Source organism: Hyperolius riggenbachi, chromosome 2 (genome assembly GCF_040937935.1).
Source record: "Hyperolius riggenbachi isolate aHypRig1 chromosome 2, aHypRig1.pri, whole genome shotgun sequence".
Classification (NCBI taxonomy): Eukaryota; Metazoa; Chordata; class Amphibia; order Anura; family Hyperoliidae; genus Hyperolius; species Hyperolius riggenbachi.
The window spans coordinates 417,865,568-417,884,622 of record NC_090647.1 but is presented as its reverse complement, the minus strand read 5'-3'; the positions used below and the strand labels follow the sequence as shown (position 1 = coordinate 417,884,622).

Below are 19,055 nucleotides of genomic sequence, written 5' to 3'. Positions count from 1 at the left end.
GTGTCATACCTCCCAACTTTTTGAGATGAGAAAAAGGCACACTTAAGCCACGCCCTGCCACATCCCTAATCATGCCCCCAACACACCCCTAGTCACACACACCATAAAGAGTTCAAAAGAAAAATATGTTGTTTTATAACTCAAACCACACTGGTCCTTCCCATACTGATCCATTTTGCTTCATATTAGCATTTGAAAATAAGGCATCAATTTAGAGGACGGGAATAAAGTTTAGACTCAATTAAACATATTTTTCAGTAGAAACATACATACATTTACAAAGATCTGTACATCAGTCCTGCAAGAGGGACAAATAAGGGACAGGGTTCCCAAAGAGGGACAATTGGGAACTAGGGGATGGCATGTTGCAGATTTCTGCATCATGCATCTGTTTCCCATACAGTGATTGAAAGCCACATCCAGAAATCTGGACCCAGAAAAACTGAAGCAGAATGCAACATGCTAATGGAAATAGGCCCTAAAACAAATCCTATCTCAGCGTTGTGGAAACTGTGTGCATCTGTTCCTTTAAGGCAAGTTGCTGGTTTAGGAATAACACACAAAGATCTGTTCCATTGATTTAGTAAAGTGCTGACATCTCAGAGCTGCACAGTCCTTGTCATGTACAATATAAACATTAGTCGCCATGTGAATTTCTTAATAGGAAAAGCAAGTAATTTAGTTAAATGCAGCAGCACTACACTCTGCAGGCCAGCCTGAGTGCACTGAAGACTCACACACCGACTTCCTTCTAATAATACTCTGCCTGCTGCCTCCACATCTCCTGCATCCCCAATTCACCCAGACTCCTCCTACTGTTTACAAGGGATAAAAACAGGATCATTCCGGGTAATCTGCACTGAGTCTGACCTCTGTAAAACCAACGAAAAATGATCCAAAAGGCAACCCAATGGCTGTAGCCCTGAATGCTCTATAGGGCCTGCATCATACTATTTATTCTACAAGAATTTGTTTTTTTAATGGCAGGACTATAGAAAGGAGGTGAGAATTGCCCTATATACACTCATTTCATGCACTGTGGAATGAAAGGGACAATGACATTCTGAGCAGGGAAAGGACATGCAGAGCCATCCCATCCGATGTCTGAAAGACACCCCCCCCCCCCCTAGAATTCAGTGACAGTGTGCTGCCCTAAAATAAATGACTCACCAGTGTGTGAAAAGGTAATCAGGCAGCTCACCCAGCTGGACAGCGTCACTCTCATCTGGTCTGCAGCACGTGGAGACAGGCTGTCTGTGTTACAAATCCCAGGGGATCTCAGCAACACTGTGCACGGGTCATCAGCATTGAATCTGGCTGTCTCTGCACATGTTTCCAGTGCAGAGTACAGCGTGGGGATTCTTTCAAAAAATGCCCCTCCCTCCTTTTCTTAGATGGCCACAGCAGCAACAAAACTGGCTGGTGGGAAGCTGCTGCTGCTATTGGCCAGATTCTCCTGCTCTGCGAGGAGGGCGGGACTAGTCTCCTCTACCGTGATAAATGCACACTGCATGTGATACCGTGAAGGGGGCTCCAAAATGGAACTGCCACGGCGAAATCGTGGCACTTGGGCCCTTTGCAGTATATTTATTTCCTCTTTGTGATCAGTTATGGTAAAGGACATAAAGTAGGTGTCAATGAGCACAAGGCAGGTTCTAGTCTGTGCGCATTAGCCTAGCATAGGGGATCTGTAAAGAATTAATCAGGGAAGGTCTCCCAGAAGTCCAATGGGTGAAAGACTACAAACCTTACCTGGGTTATAACAGACAATATCTAAGATTGCTGAAGGAGTACGGTAACAAAATAGTGTTCGGGCAATTGCAAGCTCATGCAGCAAGATTTATATAAAAGACAAAAAAAGATTCCTGAAGATGTATGCATTACAGTAGCACAAATGCTAATTAACTACCCTTCCAACAACTATTCTATTATGTGACATGACATAGGCAAGGACATTTTTAATAAATACAGACCAGATTTGTAGACACATGAGTTCTCACTATTTGACTAGGGTAGAGGGAAAGCTTTGGGGCAAAACCAAGTGGTAGAATTACAAGAAGACTGCCTTTTTAATTAACTATGAGAACAGGTTGAAATAACACAGATAATTCATAACAAATGCTTCCTTTAACAGGATGAAACTCCTCTCCACTACAGGTACTCTTTAATGCATACCTGACTTGGCCCAAGACAGTAAAACTAACAGTGAGGTTGTATTAGTGGCAGTCTAAAGTATTGCTCTCTTGTGTCAGTTTCTAAGACAAAGGTTCTCCTGAGCCACAGCAGCATTATTTGCCTGCAATTCTGGGTTGTGGAAGTGCACATGCATGTACTTGACTATGATGTCATCTTGTGGCATCTACACCAATGCATAGGCTAGAGTAAAGTCATATGGGAAGAGGGGACATGGCCAAAGCTCCAGACCCCTCCAAATAGCGGAGCTAAAGAGGACCACTGGGACAGAAGAGAACATAGTAGTATACAGACATATTAGTTTGACTTGTATGGGTTAAGGTCAGGGTCATGATGTTCAAGATGTTTTATAAACGAGTTCAAACAGATTCTATAACTGTATTATCTAACTTTCTGCACTTGAAGCAACAGCTTAATATGTGTGTGTGTGTGTGTGTGTGTGTGTGTGTGTGTGTGTGTGTGTGTGTGTGTGTGTGTGTGTGTGTGTGTGTGTGTGTGTGTGTGTGTGTGTGTGTGTGTGTGTGTGTGTGTGTGTGTGTGTGTGTGTGTGTGTGTGTGTGTGTGTGTGTGTGTGTGTGTGTGTGTGTGTATGTATCTACTAGTATTAAAGGATTCACACATGTATTTTATATAGTAAAATTATACACATTCTTTAACTATACCTGGAAATATTTAATTTGTCCAGTGAAAATGTCAATAATTTACACATCCTCAATAATTTACTTGTATCCTGAGAGATTATTTACAGCCAGTAGTTACTGTAGGTTCAGCTAGAAGCTATTTTAATAATTCAACAATATTTATTTGGGGGCTTACCCCTTTCGCATTAGGAATACTCTGTATTTTTCCATAAACAGAAACTTTAAAGGGACACTTAAGCCAGAAAAAAATGAGTTTTACTCACCTGGGGCTTCTACCAGCCGCCCCTGCAGCAGTCCTGTGCCCTCGCAGCCACTCACTAATCCTCTGGTCCCCCGCTGCCAGCTAGTTTCGTTTTTGCCGACAGGCCCGTCAGAACTGGCCACGCGTAGCTTTTTCCGCATTCACGACTGTAATTAGCGATATTGCGGGCCGCAATGCGTACAAAAATACGCGTTGCGCATATCTATACGGTCGTAAGGCGGCAACGCGTATTTTTGTACGCATTGCGGCCCGCAATAGCGCTAATTACAGTCGGGAATGCGGAAAAAGCTATGCGTGGCCAGTCCTGACGGGCCTGTTGGCAAAAACGAAACTAGCTGGCAGCGGGGGACCAGAGGATTAGTGAGTGGCTGCAAGGGCACAGGACTGCTGCAGGGGGCTGGTAGAAGCCCCAGGTGAGTAAAAATCATTTTTTTTCTGACTTAAGGTTCACTTTAAAGCAAGTCTAAAGAAAATAAAGTTAATTTCATGCATACACTAATTAATAAACCTGCCTGTTGAAAAATGGGCTCTAGGCCTTGGCCATGACACCCCTGCAATTCACAAATGGCTGCGTCCAACACGTACCGCGACCTACATGTGAGCATGCACACCAGCTCAGACATCTACGCACACCTGTCACCCCTCCACACATGACCATTCCCCCTCTGCGAATACGAGATAACTGGCCGCCGGGAAACTTGGGCGCAGGATACAGGCGGTATATGGCTGATCCGCTGCTGCACAAGTCCTGGCCGTGTTAAATACTATTCCCCCTCCAGGTCCACGTGGATAGTGGGGAATGATGTAATTCGGCTTCCAGCTATTGTTACTAATTACAGTGTGTTGAATGTAATTTCAGCTCTGTCTTCTGACGGCGACAAAGTTACTCAGTGCGCACCGCTATAGCCGCAATTCCTATCACGGTCTATGGTGGCGCCGGCTGCGCCTAAATGTCCTGCTCTGTTATTACATCGCTCCCCCCTCCACTGTCTGTCCAGTGGCCACAGAAGCGCACCAGTCACAATGCACGGACACAGGGACAAGGGTTTTATTATATAGGATATGTAGAGGAATGGCTCTCTTTACCTTCTCAGTCTGCGCTCTGTGCCGCCATTTATGTGGCATCCCGTTTCAAGTTAACCCTTCTTCTGGTCTTTGGCACTGTTTATGCAACCTTTGAAAGTACCCGTGTTCCTGAGTAATTCCGAAGATCAGTGCATCCATCCTGTGCATGCGCCAGCCAAGACTTGTGCGTGCGCAATACGGATGTGCTCGTCTTCAGAAGTACTCAGAGATGCAAGCACTTCCGAAGGTTGTACAAGAAAAGCTGAAGATCTAGCAGGTCGAATAGCTTTTACTGGTAATGGTGCAGGAATGACAGGACGGAGCGAGCACTGGGATGACACTGTGGTATCCAGAGCCTCCCCTCTACTTAGGTATATACTGTATATAAAAAAAATAATATTTTTTTCCGTTTCAGATGTCCTAACATGAGAAAGCATAAACATAACGTGTAAATTAAAATATCTGGTGGACAATCTAAACTGTACAAAAAGAGAAAAAACATATTTGATATATGGTATATGTTATGGCCAGAATCCTAAGTCTGGCCACTTCGGGTTCTGGCCGGTCAAAATGCGAAATGGCCGGCTGATTCTGCCAATATACAAAACGGGCATGAATTGCGGACTTTGGCCGGCCAGAACGCATTGGCACTTAGAGTCGGCGTCGTCAGCACGCCGGCCGCCTCGCGTCATCAAGGCGGCCGGTGAGACAGTACTGCGCATGCGCGGTTTAATCGCACATGCGCAGTACTGTCACGCCGGCCACCGTGATGATGGGAGGTGGCCGGGGTGGTGACGACTGACGTCATCTTTCCGGAAGAGGGAGCCCGACACTCGGTCCCAGTGTTGCCAGGAGCCATCTCTGAGCAGGGCCTGGGAGAGGAGCCGAGAGATGCCGAGGGACCTCCCGACCTACGGTGGGCTGGAGAAAGCCCCAGGTAAGTTCAGATTTTGTATTTATTTACTGCTTGGAGTCCCTTTAAGGTGGCTGGCCAAGTCCCGAAGTTTCCTTCACCAATCCCCGCCACCAGCTGCTCTCCTCTCCCCACCGCCAGGAAGCCCCGCTCACCGCTCCTCTCCCGCTCCTCTCCCGCTATTTACACCTCCGATCAGGGCGACCGGACCGGGGAGGCAGGGAGAGGCATAGCAGCTCACACACGACCCGCAGGACTCAAATACTTCTATGGAGAAGTGACGTCATTGATCACTTCCGCATATGAAGTGTATGGGTCCGGGCGGGTAGCGTGTGTGCTGCTTTGACTCTCTCGCCCTGACCGGAGGTCTGAGTAGCGCAGGCAGCCTCCAGCAAAGCACCCCCAGCCTAGAAGGCACACAGCAAAGCCCACCCCCAGCCATGCAAAGCCGCCCCCTCCCCCCCCCCCCCACACACACCATGCAAAGTGTGCAGCAAAGCATTTCCAGCCATGCAAAACAACCAGCAAAGACCCCCCCAGCCATGCAAAGCCCCCCAGCAAAGCACCCAAAGCCATGCAAAACACTTAGCAAAGACCTCCCAGCCATGCAAAGCCCCCCACAGCCATGCAAAGCCCCCCCCCCCCCACAGCCATGCAAAGCCCCCACAGCCAAGCAAAGTGCCCAGCAAAGCACCCCCAGCCATGCAAAGCGCCCAGCAAAGACCCCCCCCCGCCATGCAAAGCCCCCCCAGACCATGCAAAGCCTCAGCCATGCAAAGCACCCCCAGCCATGCAAAGCGCCCAAGCAAAGCACACCCATCCATGCCCCCCCCCCCTCAGCTGTGACTAATCACTACTGTAATTTGATCTCTCCTCTGTGTCACCTGACTGCCACAGCAGAGCAGCAAATGTAAAAGCACAGGATGTTAACAATATGTCTGCTCCCAAGAAAGCAGGATGTAGACACACTGCAGATTTATTGCAGGATTTGTATCAGCTGTAACTAAGAAATGCTTTTCTTTAAAAAAAATTATTATGTTGTATCTTTCAGAGCAGAGAGGAAGTTCCGAGTGCCATTCATGGTGCTGGACAGGACACAGGATGTTCGGGGATTTGTGCGTTTTGGACTTTGGCCATTTTGCAAACTGGCTGGCCAATGTCAGAAATTCCCAGCATTTTGCACTTTGGCCGACGTCAAATTGGCCATTTCTAGAAATGGCCGGTCAATTCCCATTGGTCGATTTCTGGTTTTGGCCATAACATACACATACAACAACCTCAAAGATTCACAGGGCCTAACACACACATCATTGAAGAGATGAAATTTGGGGTCTTAATGGTTATTAAGGTCTGGATTGTAATTGGTTTAGATGACAACAATCCAACATTATTTTATAATTCAGATTTAAAATAGAAAGGGGGAGGGGACTTGAGGGGTGGGGAAGAAAAGAGAAGAGATAAGGAAACATAAATGCTAACCTGGTTAGCCCTATGCATTGCAAGGAATTTAGCAAATGTTATTTTACATACTTGATCTGTATACACTAATAAAAACTATTGTCCTAGCCAGAGGCGGGACAAGGTCCTTCAGCACCCAAGGCTGAGACACCAAAGTGTGCCCCCCCATCCCTCCCACCCCAGCCGTCACACACTGATTGTTATTAGACTAAGAGGCGCCACAGGGCCCACAACCTCCCCAACACCTTAATATCTAGTTATCTGGCTTGCAGTCACTGTCATATATCCCCTTTTCTTATTTCTTTCTGCTTCAAACACAATTGGGAATGACAGCTGAATGAATTGTGCGCCCCCTCCTACACTGCGCCCTGAGGCTGGAGCCTCTCCAGCCTCTGCCTCGGCCCGGCCCTGGTCCTAGCTGGAAATTTGAAATGGGAGTCTCAGTCTACAATAATCAAACTTACAGTAAGTGTGCTTAACATAGTAAAAAGTGGGGCCCTGATCTATAATGCATAATTCCTTCCCACCCCCTTTTTAAGGAATAGGTATAGCATCAGTGGGCGGGACTTTCTTCCTCCTGTTTCAGCGAGTTGAAGCTGTGCGTGCCGCTGCTCTGGTCTTCACTAGACCAGACTAGCGGCACGCACAGCTTCAACTCGCCGGAACGAGGAGGAGGTAAGTCCCGCCCACTGATGCCTACTGCCAGCCACCGCCGCAAATGTTCTGGAGGGGAGAGCCAGGAAGAGGAGCCCCAAGGTGAGGGAAGGGGGGGAGATGTCCGTCCTTCCCCACTGCTCTGCACAATGCTCCTCTCCACTGCGCTGCTCCCCTCCTGCTGGGGGGAATCCTGGCTACCTATTCTGGGGATGCCTATAGACTGGCTATACTGGGGACACCTATACACCTGGCTACATATACTGGGGACACCTATACATCTGGCTATACTGGGGGTACCTACACACCTGGCTACATATACTGGGGACACCTATACACCTGGCTACATATACTGGGGACACCTATACACCTGGCTATACTGGGGGCACCTATACACCTGGCTACATATACTGGGGACACCTATACACCTGGCTACATATACTGGGGACACCTATACACCTGGCTACATATACTGGGGACACCTATACACCTCGCTACATATACCTCGGACACCTATATACCTGGCTATACTGGGGACACCTGAACACCTGGTTACATATACTGGGGACACCTATAGACCTGGATACCTATTCTGTGGACAGCTATACACCTGGCCACCTATTCTGGGAATATCTATACACCTGGCCACCTATTCTGGGAATATCTATACACCTGGCCACCTATTCTAGAAATATCTATACACCTGGCCACCTATTCTGAGGACATCTATACACCTGGCTACCTATTTTGGGTGATCCACCGCCAGGTTTCGCATATTTTGGGGAACTGCTTCCAGATTATGTATATGTTGGGGGAACTGCTGCTGCCAGATTGTCTATTTTGGGGGAACCACTGCCATATTATCTGTATTTTGGAAGAATCTCTGCCAGATTATGCGTATTTTTGGTGAAATGTTGTCATATTACATCTACTTTTTGGGGATACACTACGACAGAGCTCAAACATCCCCTGGCAGAACTTTTATACCACTGCTAAGGCCATGTATATTTGGCCCCGCCCGTGACCACGCCCACGCTATGCTTAACCACACCCATTTTTTTATTTAGAGGTTTTTAGGGTGAGTCCACTCACCTCTTTTTCCAGGACTAGACCCCTGATCTAGATAGTTAACAAGCTATAGTGCTGCCAGTTTCTTCTTCAATAATGTGTTATGGTGTGGTCCCACACTGCTTCTACAGTGGTTAATATATACTGTTTTCAAATGGTGATGACATTTGCAAACACTGAGTATGAGAGTTCAAGCTACTCATGACTCATTTTTGTCAACAAAGCAGTTGCATAAACTTCAATTTTAAAACAGAAGCAGAATTAGGAATACAAATACATTGCATTATTGATTAGGGCATCACATTATGTTTCTTTAAGCACGCTTAAGTATAGGAATGCCAATACTTGATCATTGTGCTGTGCTAGCTGCCCATTCGTGAAATAAGGGCTCATAAAATAGTTATTCTGGAACTGAATGTAGCCTTGATGGACATTGTATTCACTTGTAAAAGTAATAAAGTTATCTTATAAACCTGTTGGAGAGAATTTGCAAAATTAAGGTACCTGAGTTGCACTGCTAATGCTGGAGGAAGCAGCCTGCGTCCTATTCTTCCAATGTAAGTTGGATAAACACCAAATAACTCAATGATTGTGACATGCCGTAAGTCTAAGCCACATTGAGCTTGCTTAAGAAAAAAGAAAAGAAATACAGAAGGACATCATAAAACACAAAATAAAAAGTTAACTATGATGGTTTGTAAAGATAATTTTTAATTTTAATTAAATTAAAAGGGTGTTCAAAATTAAGACTTACGACAGTCCTAAATTATTCAGAAGCTGGACCTTGTGAACTCTACACCCAGAGCTATACCATCCTGCATGGTCCATGGTATGGGGGGCTCTGGAAGAGAGGTGAGGCCAAGCCGCCCCCTCTCCCCTAGAACACATGTCCAATCCATGGACATGTCCACTTCCAGTGCTCTGCAGGAGGTAGGGCCATAGACGCCCTGGGGGGTTTATGGTTGCATTCAGGTGTCCCCTTTAATAAGCAGACCCCCAGATGCCTGCCCCCTCACCAGATGAAATGAGTATAGGGGTACCGGCAGTCCCCTTATCCATATTCACAAAGAGTTAAAACAAGAAATACAAACACACGTACTTTATAGTTTTATATTATCCATTAATACAGTGGTTCACAATTTTTTTTGGGTGAGGGTGCCATTGACGGCTTTGAAATTCTTTTGAGGCCCTCCCGAAGCAAAAACTACCAAATGCCCTTATGACCCCTATTAGGCAGCATCCCCTCTAAGTAGTCAATGACTGCCCCCCCCCCTAAGTAGTCAGTGGCCCCCACGTTAGGCAGCATTACCCACCAAATAGTCAGTGACCCTCCCTTATGCCCTTATGCAGCACCCCCCCCAATGAACATAACAAGGATAAAGAGTTAATCTTGTAGAGTGCATAGACATTTCCTCACATGAGGACTGCAGTTATTAACACCCCCTTTTAATTATGCAGCATCACCTTAGCACCCACTCCAGATTGTAAGTTACTCCCATTAGCTGGACAGACATTTAACTAACTATCCAGGACAAGGTGCACTGATCCGTTGCTCCACCCTGATTCCTCTGATGTCCAACTTCAACCGTGGCTGCCGGGGCTAAAGTTGAACTAGCAGGGAATGCAGCCACATTTTATATCATTGTGCGGTTGCATTATCTGATTGCAATGCACAAGGGATGGGGATGAATGCCGAGGCAACTCTGGGAGGTGCTCGAGGCGCACCAGGGTGCCATGGCACCCAGTTTGAGAACCCCTGCATTCATTATAAGTATCCCCAGAAGTGATCCAATGCCAGTATCCTCTGAGAAGGTCCGCACAACCGCCAACCCCGATAGCATATACAGGGGCTTTGCTATTAACTGCAGAAGTTGGCAACATTGACTTCAGAATACGAAAATCGAAACACAAAATTCGGTATTTGCCTGAAGAACACCGATTTTGATGAAATCTGACTTTGACTGTTCCGATCAACCCTAATTTCTTTCAACCACAATGTACTTTCACTGAGTTTTTAAAAGAGGTTTCTAGCATGATATCAGATTACTACAATTCACACAAAAAGTCTGCTTTGTGCAGCCATTCAAACTGTTCAGCCTAAGGAAAATTAGGATTCATTTTCAACAAATTGACTACTGTTACCTTGCTTCCCAAAAAGTTTACACTGTTTCTTACAAGTATTTCAAAGTTAGAGATGCGGAACCTGATATTGAAAAATAATATTTACCAACATATTCAAATACAAAATGATTTTTGCAGTGATTAAATTATTTAATTATTGTACTAAAATCAAGCTACCTTTAAACACATATTCAAATCATGTTTGAATCCATAATTTAGTTCACCTTTAGGATCCCTCTACCTGGTCTGAAGCATAAGGAATATTTTATTTGTCTCCTCCTACCTGAAGGGTTCCAACTTGTAATCTGTAGTATAAATTTGCAGCTGTTGGTGTTGATAAAACAACTATTCTTCTTTTTTCATAAAACTGATCCAGAAACTCAGCTGCATTTCTCATCCCAACATTGATCTTCATGACTAGATTAGACATGAAATGGAAATCATTACATTTGTGCTTTCAATTATTTATTTATTTATTGTATTCATAAAGAGCCAACATGTTACGCAGCGCTGGCCATTAGTTTAGGTTACAGACAATATTTAGGGTGACATACAGCAATATGACAATACAGGGATACAATAAAAACCAGATCACACAGCACAGTATGAGTACAAGGTAATGGTTAGTCAGTCACTGGATAGGAGCGTGGAGATTAGGCAAGTTGAGATTAGGCCAGAGTAAAAAGGTGAGCTTTGAGGGCCTTCTTGAAGATGTTGAAGAAGGATATAGCTATTAAAATGGAAGCCTGCAATATTTTGATATCTTGTGTTCATGGAATATTCATTTCTAGTAGTTTGTGCAATGGAGTGTATCATACCATTATCAAATACAATATAAATTAAAAATTACAATTAAAGAAAGAAAGAAAAAAGTGAGGTCAGGATAGCAAGGTTGATAGATGGGTCACAGTAAGAAACAGAAGGGGAAGAAGTGTACGGAAGGCTGGTCTAGAGTTAGCACACCCTAACAAATCTACACGTTTGCGTGATGTTGGGGATGCTGATTTTAAGGTAGCGAGGCTGCAGCAGGATCTGTCCTGTAGCAACCAGGGGACTGACTGCTGTATTGAGAAAGGGATGCAGCTAAGGCCAGGCAGATTCTGGTGGGAAGGGAATCTATTATTAAATGGGCAGACAGGGTAATCTGTCATAGAGACCACACAGTATTTTGTCTACTGGGTGCTCGGGTTCGGCATGTGGTGGATGTCACAGGGCCCCCCGTGGCCAGACCGCAAATGCCTTCCAATCGGTTTCAGCACACAGACCATGCAAGCTATGGTCTCGATCAGTGTGCAGAAACCGCTGGAGTTTTGGCAGCAGACCGACCAGAAGGGAGCCTGTGGGTTACGGTACTTACAAATTACACGCTATTTCAGGGTATAACTGCCACCATCTCTGCTTTCTGAGGCAGAGGAACTCACTGACTGGCTATTTCTCGGCCTGCAAATAAAACGGTTAAACACACTCTAATCTGTCTAGCTAGCAACAAAAGTAGCGTCTCCTAAGAAGTCTGGGTTCAGTTTCTGTATGGCTGAATAATAGGGTTATAAGAATACAAGTGGGTACAGTCCTTTATATAGCAAAAAGGGCCAAAAAGCACAGTCCAAAAGAGGCAGTCCACCTTGCCCACTTGGATCTTTGTTACTTTATAGAAAGGACTCAAAATTTGCAAAAAAGAGAAAATAGAATGCCGTTTTCTGGTACAAAAACTTCTTCATGTAAACTCTATTGATACATATAGCAAAAAATAACAAGAAACGTTAAAAACGATATCTTTGGTTCCACATAGTCAGTCTTCATATAATCAAAAATATCAAAACACCAATAACTAAGGCTGATAGTGGCAATATTCTGGCTTGACTTGATGAATTAAAAGCGGCAACGACACATGTTCGTTTCGGGCAGTTTTACTAAACAATTATGCCGTTCGTCAGGCCGTAACACACAGCTCTACAAGGCTCAACTAAAAGGCAAAAAAGCCAAAAGTATATATTCATATGGGCATCTGCACCAACCAGATGCACACCAGTGCTTTCCCAGGCTGTGATGCAAAGGATGCTGCTATGTTGGAAGACCTAATAGGGTAGCTGGAGCAACAACTGACGATAGCGTCGGTTTATTAATGCAATATAAATAATTAATATATACAGAAAATCGTTAAAATCAACAATTATAGAGACAAAGGGTAACACAGTATAGAAAATAAAAATGGAGAAAAAACGGATACTTAAAGTTCATGGAAATAGGTCCTTTCTGGGAAAATCCGAGAACATGGAAAACGTGCTTTGTTTCAGTCCAGGAAAATGGCTGCCAGCCTCATGGTCCTCTGGCTGGCTCAATCAGGTGATGGTACACAGGTGAGGACTGAAGTTCGCCTGCTGGGAATGTGCTTTTGATGAAGCTGGTTCGGGGGTGTGGCAATGCCTGCCCCCTCTGAATTACCAACCAACCACAGTTCAAGTCCTTGGAGAGAGATTCAGGTTTAAACTCATACAACGCTGTAGCTCAAAACCGATAAATGCCACAGTGGCGCTGATAACAGATTAATATTCCTCAAATGCTGACAATTCCTATGACATCAGACTTGAGTAGGGTATAAGGTCCAGTTCCTCAGAAGATTGATAACTTGGTTGTAGGGGCCCCTGGCCCCTGTTGGCTGGTATCAAAAGATGCAGCACGGTTCTACCAATCCAATTATACCATTCTCATAACTATCCTATTCACAGTATTCCGTAAATATGCAAAAGATCAAAACTCTATGCTTTCTTAAGGTAGCCATACACTGGTCGATTTGCCATCAGATTCGACCAACAGACAGATCCCTATCTGATCGAATCTGATCAGAGAGGGATCGTATGGCTACCTTTACTGCAAACAGATTGTGAACCGATTTCAGCCTGAAACCGTTCACAATCTGTGGTGGTGGTGGTGGTGCTTCCGCCGCTTCCCCCCATCCCGCATACATTACCTGCTCCGCCGGTGCGGCTCCCGGGTCTCCGCTTTTCTTCTCCGCTCTGGTCTGGTCTGGTCCCTGGCATGCTTCCCTTCTTCCTGTCTGGGGGAAGTTTAAACAGTAGAGCGCCCTCTACTGTTTAAACTTCCTGCCGGGACAGGAAGAAGGGAAGCATGCCGGAGACCAGACCAGAGCGGAGAAAAAGAGCGGAGACCCGGGAGTCGCGCCGGCGGAGCAGGTAATGTATTGCGGCTCTATTGCGTCGGTCGTCGGGCACTCGAACGCCGCTAGCGATGCACTCTTTACCCGCGGGCGATCGACGGTTATTTTCCGCAAGGCGCGATCGACGGGATCGGACGGAATGGATCGAAATTCGATGTGTAGCGCGAACGATTGGCAGCAGATTCAATCCCAGTGATCGAATCTGCTGTCGAAACGGCGGCAAATCGGGCCAGTGTATGGCCAGCTTAAGGCTGGCTGCACGGCTCCAGCCAGTCTGTGGGAAAGCAGTTCTTGAAGAGGCTCACCTATTGAGGTAATTAAAAGTAAACATTCTTCTTGGACACAAGCATTGTCCAAGCTAATTAGCAAATCAAAAGACATCCTGCACCTAAGTTACTGCCAGTCCTCGCTGAGAGGAAGAGGAGAAAAACTTGTATTTAAAAAAAACAGGAATGTCAGTTTCTGATCGCTGCAATGACTGGCAAATCTGACCAAGAGATCGGAAAATCGACAGCGAATCTTCCAGATTCGCCTACGTTCCTCCCGGCTGTTCTGTGACAGCTGGGAGAAAGAGAAACTCCAGGTTGCTACAGGTAGCCCCTACACAACCAATCCAGATTCTATTGATCTGAATCGCAATTGATGCAGAGAATCGATTGCGATCGCATTTTCTTTACGGGCGGCTCTAGGACGCGTCTGCGACCATGCAACCGTCCAGGACAGTGGATCCCATTGACAGATTGATGGGTGGGGCTGGAGAGGCACATTGGTACCAATGACAAAGTTATTGGAATTTGGAAGGTCCTAAAGACTGATTTCAAGGAACCTCCAAGTTGGTGTTCTCTGAAATACTGCCAATGCCATGTGCTTCACCAGAAAGGCAGCAGGAGCTTAGGGAGTTAAATCAGGAGCCAAAAAGTTGGTGCAGGAAGAGTTCAGGTTCTTGGAGAACTGTGCAGACTTCTCAGTTGGCTACAGACTCTACAGTACGGGGGGGGGGGGGGTCTGCCCCTGAATGGGGAAAGTGCAGCGCTACTGGTGGAGAAGATGGTTAGAAGGTTGGAGGAGATTTTAAACTAGGACCTGGGGGGTGGAGGGAGAATTTAAAAAGTACATGGGAACTAGCCAGAGTAGATAGACAATGGAAACCTGAGATTATAGAGGCTGGAGAGGAGATATGGTGAGCTCAAAGAGTAAGGAGGTGACTAAACATAAGCAAGCGCAACAAAAACAGTGAAGTGTAGCGGTAATAATAACATCAAATGTATGCTGACCCATGCTAGAAGCATTTCAAATGAAATGGATGAACTTGAGTTGCTGATGTGAGATAAAGACTATGATATTGTTGACTAACAGAGATGTGGATGGATGCTACCCATGATTGGATGATACATTTGGAGGGTTACAGTGTCTTTAGGAAATATAAACTAAATAAAAGAGGAGGGGTTTGCATGCTTGTTAAATCCTCCTCGTCCTCCAGTTATGAAGGAAGACATGGCTGAAGACTGTGACAGCGTGGAATCTGTACGGATAAGTGTTCATGTCAGAAGCAAAGATTGTCAATTGCTTATTGGTGTATGTTATATGGAAGAAATAAAATAACTGCAAGAAATAGAACAAGCTACAAGCAAATATGGGGTCATAGTTATGGGTGATTTCAATCCTCCAGACCTCAACTGGGATATGGAAACAACTCACTCTAGTAAAAGTGACAGATTTTTATCAACATTACAAGACGTTACCTGACACAGACGATAACCAAACCAACCAGGGGTTAATGCTCTTCTTGATTTAGTCATTTCAAATAGACCAGATACTATATACAATGTGCAAGTTCAGAAACAATTGGAAAAAAGGTGACCGTAACATTTGACCTATGACTCAATAGAAGTGAGTAGAAGGACAACTAAATATATGAATTTTAGAAAAGCCACCTTTAAGAAGCTCAGAGACTCACTAAGACTGGGATAGTAAATTACAGGGCAAGGACACTAAAAGTAAATGGCTAACGTTCAAACAGATTTCTAATGACTATTGCAATGACTATTTACGGCAGTAAACATTCAGTAAACATTCTAAATCTAGAAAAAGGCCAGTATGGGTAAATAATATAGTTTTGGACATGATTAAGGGTAAAAGGAGTGGCTTTAGGGCCCTAAAGCTGGATGTGGGCTGCACCTGCATTAAAGAAATATAAGGAACGTAACAAACATTGTAAAAAGGTAATCAGTCTTGCAAAATTGGAAGCTGAAAAACAAGTCGCTACTGACAAAATTAAATCCAAAAAAGTTAAACAAATACATAAAGTAAATTTAAAAAGGAAGAAGGTTGAGAATATAGTACTCTCAAAGTGAGTCTGAAGCGATACTGATTAAAAAAAAAACAAAAAAACCATAAACTCACTGTCAGGAATATAGCAGCTAGTTATGAGGCTGATGATGTAAGGATAACAGAGACATATTTCTTTCATTTTTCTATCTGCTGTATATCTTGTCAGAGGTGTAGGTATGTCAGCCAGTCTGGCTTTTGGAAGGTGTCACCTGGATAATGGCTGTATGTAGATTCAATTTGCTTTCAGGGCGGAGATCAAGGGGACTGCCATTTTCTTCATTGAATAGACCAGTCACCTTCAATAGGCAAAAAACCTGGACAGTAATTAGGAACTGTCTACCTAGCCACTAGCCAGGAAACACTTACTTAGACAATTACCCGACCAGGTTGAAGCCCACACAGGCGTTCGGCTACCTCTTATGCTGGATACACACGGTGCGTTCGCGCACTCGATTTCCCGCTCGATTCCCGTCGATTCGTTTATTTCCAACATGTCCGATTTGGATTTTGATGGATCGTTAGGTCGATTTGGCATACTTTGCATGCGAATCGACCTAACGATCCATCAAAATCCAAACCGGACATGTTGGAAATAAACGAATCGACGGGAATCGACGGGAATCGAGCGGGCAATCGAGTGCGTGTGTATCCAGCATAAGTCTGAATAGTGGGCTGGAAGTGGAATTGCTTTGAAATCTGTAAGTGTAAACAGGATACTTGTTGTTCTCAGGATACAATCTTACCTGTGAAATCTGCAACCTTCAAAAAGCTGAAACAGGAACCCTTTGAAGTTCGCATATCACAGGAAGATTATGACAAGCGTTCAGTGATGTCACAAACGGGGAAATTGCATTAGTTCCTAGAGGCTGGACATTAAATGCCCCAGGGGACACTTCAGACTATTTAAGGTGGTCCAGAACAGTCACAGGTATCTTCTCCTGGAGGTAGCGCACAGCTAGAGATGATCACGACTCCTGGTCGAAAAAAACGGCATCCTCCCGTCAAACGACGTTCTAACCTAAGCTGGTAACGTTCTCTTTTTCCCCCGTTTATTTTTACGCAAATATCCTTGTGTGTATTTTTGTAACTTTTATCTTGTAACCTTTACTTTGTAACTTTTTTACTTTGTTTTTGTACATCTTTTGTATATATTAAGTTCTGCATTGTTCCACTTTTTTCCTGGAATATTAAATTATTATTTAATAAGCTTGACTTCTGCTGTACTAAACTAACACTCATAGTCTAGAGGAGACTGCAGTGTAGCTGTGTATAAGTCCATGCCTAATTGTATGCTTGAGCAACACTACCATATGAAATTGTAATTGCATTGTGTGTATGGGGAACTTCTGCGCTCGACAGCAGAGTGGGAGTGGCTATCAGTATCGTTTGGAATGACTGTTAGTAGTTTTGCTGCACGACAGTGTAACTTGCATTACAAGTCAGTGCCTGTTTGTGCTGTGTTACTGTACAACTGTACTGTGTGTGTGGGTGCGTGGCGTTCCCGTATTCGGCCTAAGCGCAAAGCTGACCCGAATACGAAAACGCAGATTGCGTGTTGAGCACTCGAGAGCTGAGTTGACGTGTCTAGCAACCACTAGTGGTGGCAGTAAGAAGATTTTTAGGGGTCACAGCCTTGTTTGTAGCTCGAATAAGGCTGCTCCCCGCTTGATCTGGTCAAACCCGCAGTCGGGAACCGTATACGCAGGCGTGCCGCAGGCCGGTTCCTGTCACTCACCTAAGGAGAAGGAAGGCTTTTGGTCCTATAGAGCCTTCCCCTTCCTCTCCTGGTCCATGGTTTAGTAAGGGAACTTAATTGTGGAAGACACAGTAAGGTGCGAAAGCAAGCTTAGATAAAATCAAGATATATAAGGCACCTGGCCCAGATAGCATCCAACCTGGAGTATTAAAGGAGTTGAGTTCAGTTATTGATAGGCCACGTTACCTTATTTTCTATAATTCTCTTTCAAGTGTGTTAGTTCCCTATGACTGGAGTAAAGCTGATGTTTTTCCCTTATTTAAGAAGGGGAAAAGATCAGAACCAGGAAACTATAGACCTGTACCATTAACATCAGTTATGTGTAAACTGTTTGAAGGTATTCTAAGAGATGCTATACAAAATTTATAGCACAGAATAATCTAATTTCAGATCATCAGCATGGATTACATGTAAGTTGTTGGTAAAATATTACATTGTACAGAGCTATGGTAGATAGCAGAGTCTTACAAAATAATAATAATGCCTGGTTCAAGTGTTTTTTGTTTTATCTGATGATGTGATTTCAGTAGAAACCTGTAGATATTCCAGAAGGGAAGATGAACTGGACAGATCTAAAACTCTTATCAGATTTCTTGTACATTCCCTCAGGTAATCCAGCACTGGGAGTATCTGACTGCTCATTCATCTGTAATCTGGAGGTATAAATAACCTATTTGCTGCACTGTCCATACATATTTATGAGTGATATTGCTGAAAGAAAAGCCTTGGGGTGATTGTGTCATCTGTATACCTTTTTAGTTCCATGGCCACCTTTCGTAAATCACGTTAATTCCCAACATGAACTAGCAACCAGTTTATTGTCCATACTAGAAAATGTTTAACCTTATTTACAGTATTATTTTCTTATATTCTTTTATTTTCTGAATAGTTACTTATCTAATACTGTATGTTTGCCAGATGTGTAAGTAAGCTTTTGTATCACACAGGGCTGATTTATCTGTGCAGAAGTGTAGACACTACATTGTGCATTTACTCAGGTACAATAAATCCTGTTTGACGCCTCTCTGGATTTTTCTGATAGGAACAAACTATCTCTTTTGTCTTTTAGCCATTAACAAGCAGCTGATTTTACAGAGCTTATTACTGAAATGCATTCTGAATGAAGGAATATGAGTTGATTGATTCAATAGCTACACTTCATGCTTAATCCTATGAGCCACTGGGGAATAAAACCGGACTACCCTTGTCAGCAGCCTGGGGAAAACTAAGAATGATAACATTTCCTATAGTTACACTAACAAGCTGCATATTGCATCTGTTATTGTCTCACCATTGCTTCGGCATGCTGACCTATACATTTAATTTAGGTAACATTAGCTTGATGAAAAATAAATTAGAGATCCAGAGGTTATTTTGTGATGAGATTTGATACATAAATAACAAAGGTTTGCTAATTA

General features: G+C 44.2%; 1 protein-coding gene across 2 annotated transcripts in view; it reads right to left on the bottom strand.

Annotated features, from left to right (window-relative positions):
* The window catches only part of SRPX (sushi repeat containing protein X-linked), a 196,877-nt gene that overhangs the window by 3,348 nt on the left and 174,474 nt on the right, over nt 1-19,055 (bottom strand). For both annotated transcript variants that reach the window (XM_068269881.1, XM_068269882.1), the window contains 2 exons: nt 10,659-10,792; nt 8,759-8,880 (listed from right to left, as the gene is read on the bottom strand). In XM_068269881.1, coding sequence (XP_068125982.1) covers nt 8,759-8,880; nt 10,659-10,792 — 256 coding nt within the window. The remainder of the gene's footprint in view (nt 1-8,758; nt 8,881-10,658; nt 10,793-19,055) is intronic.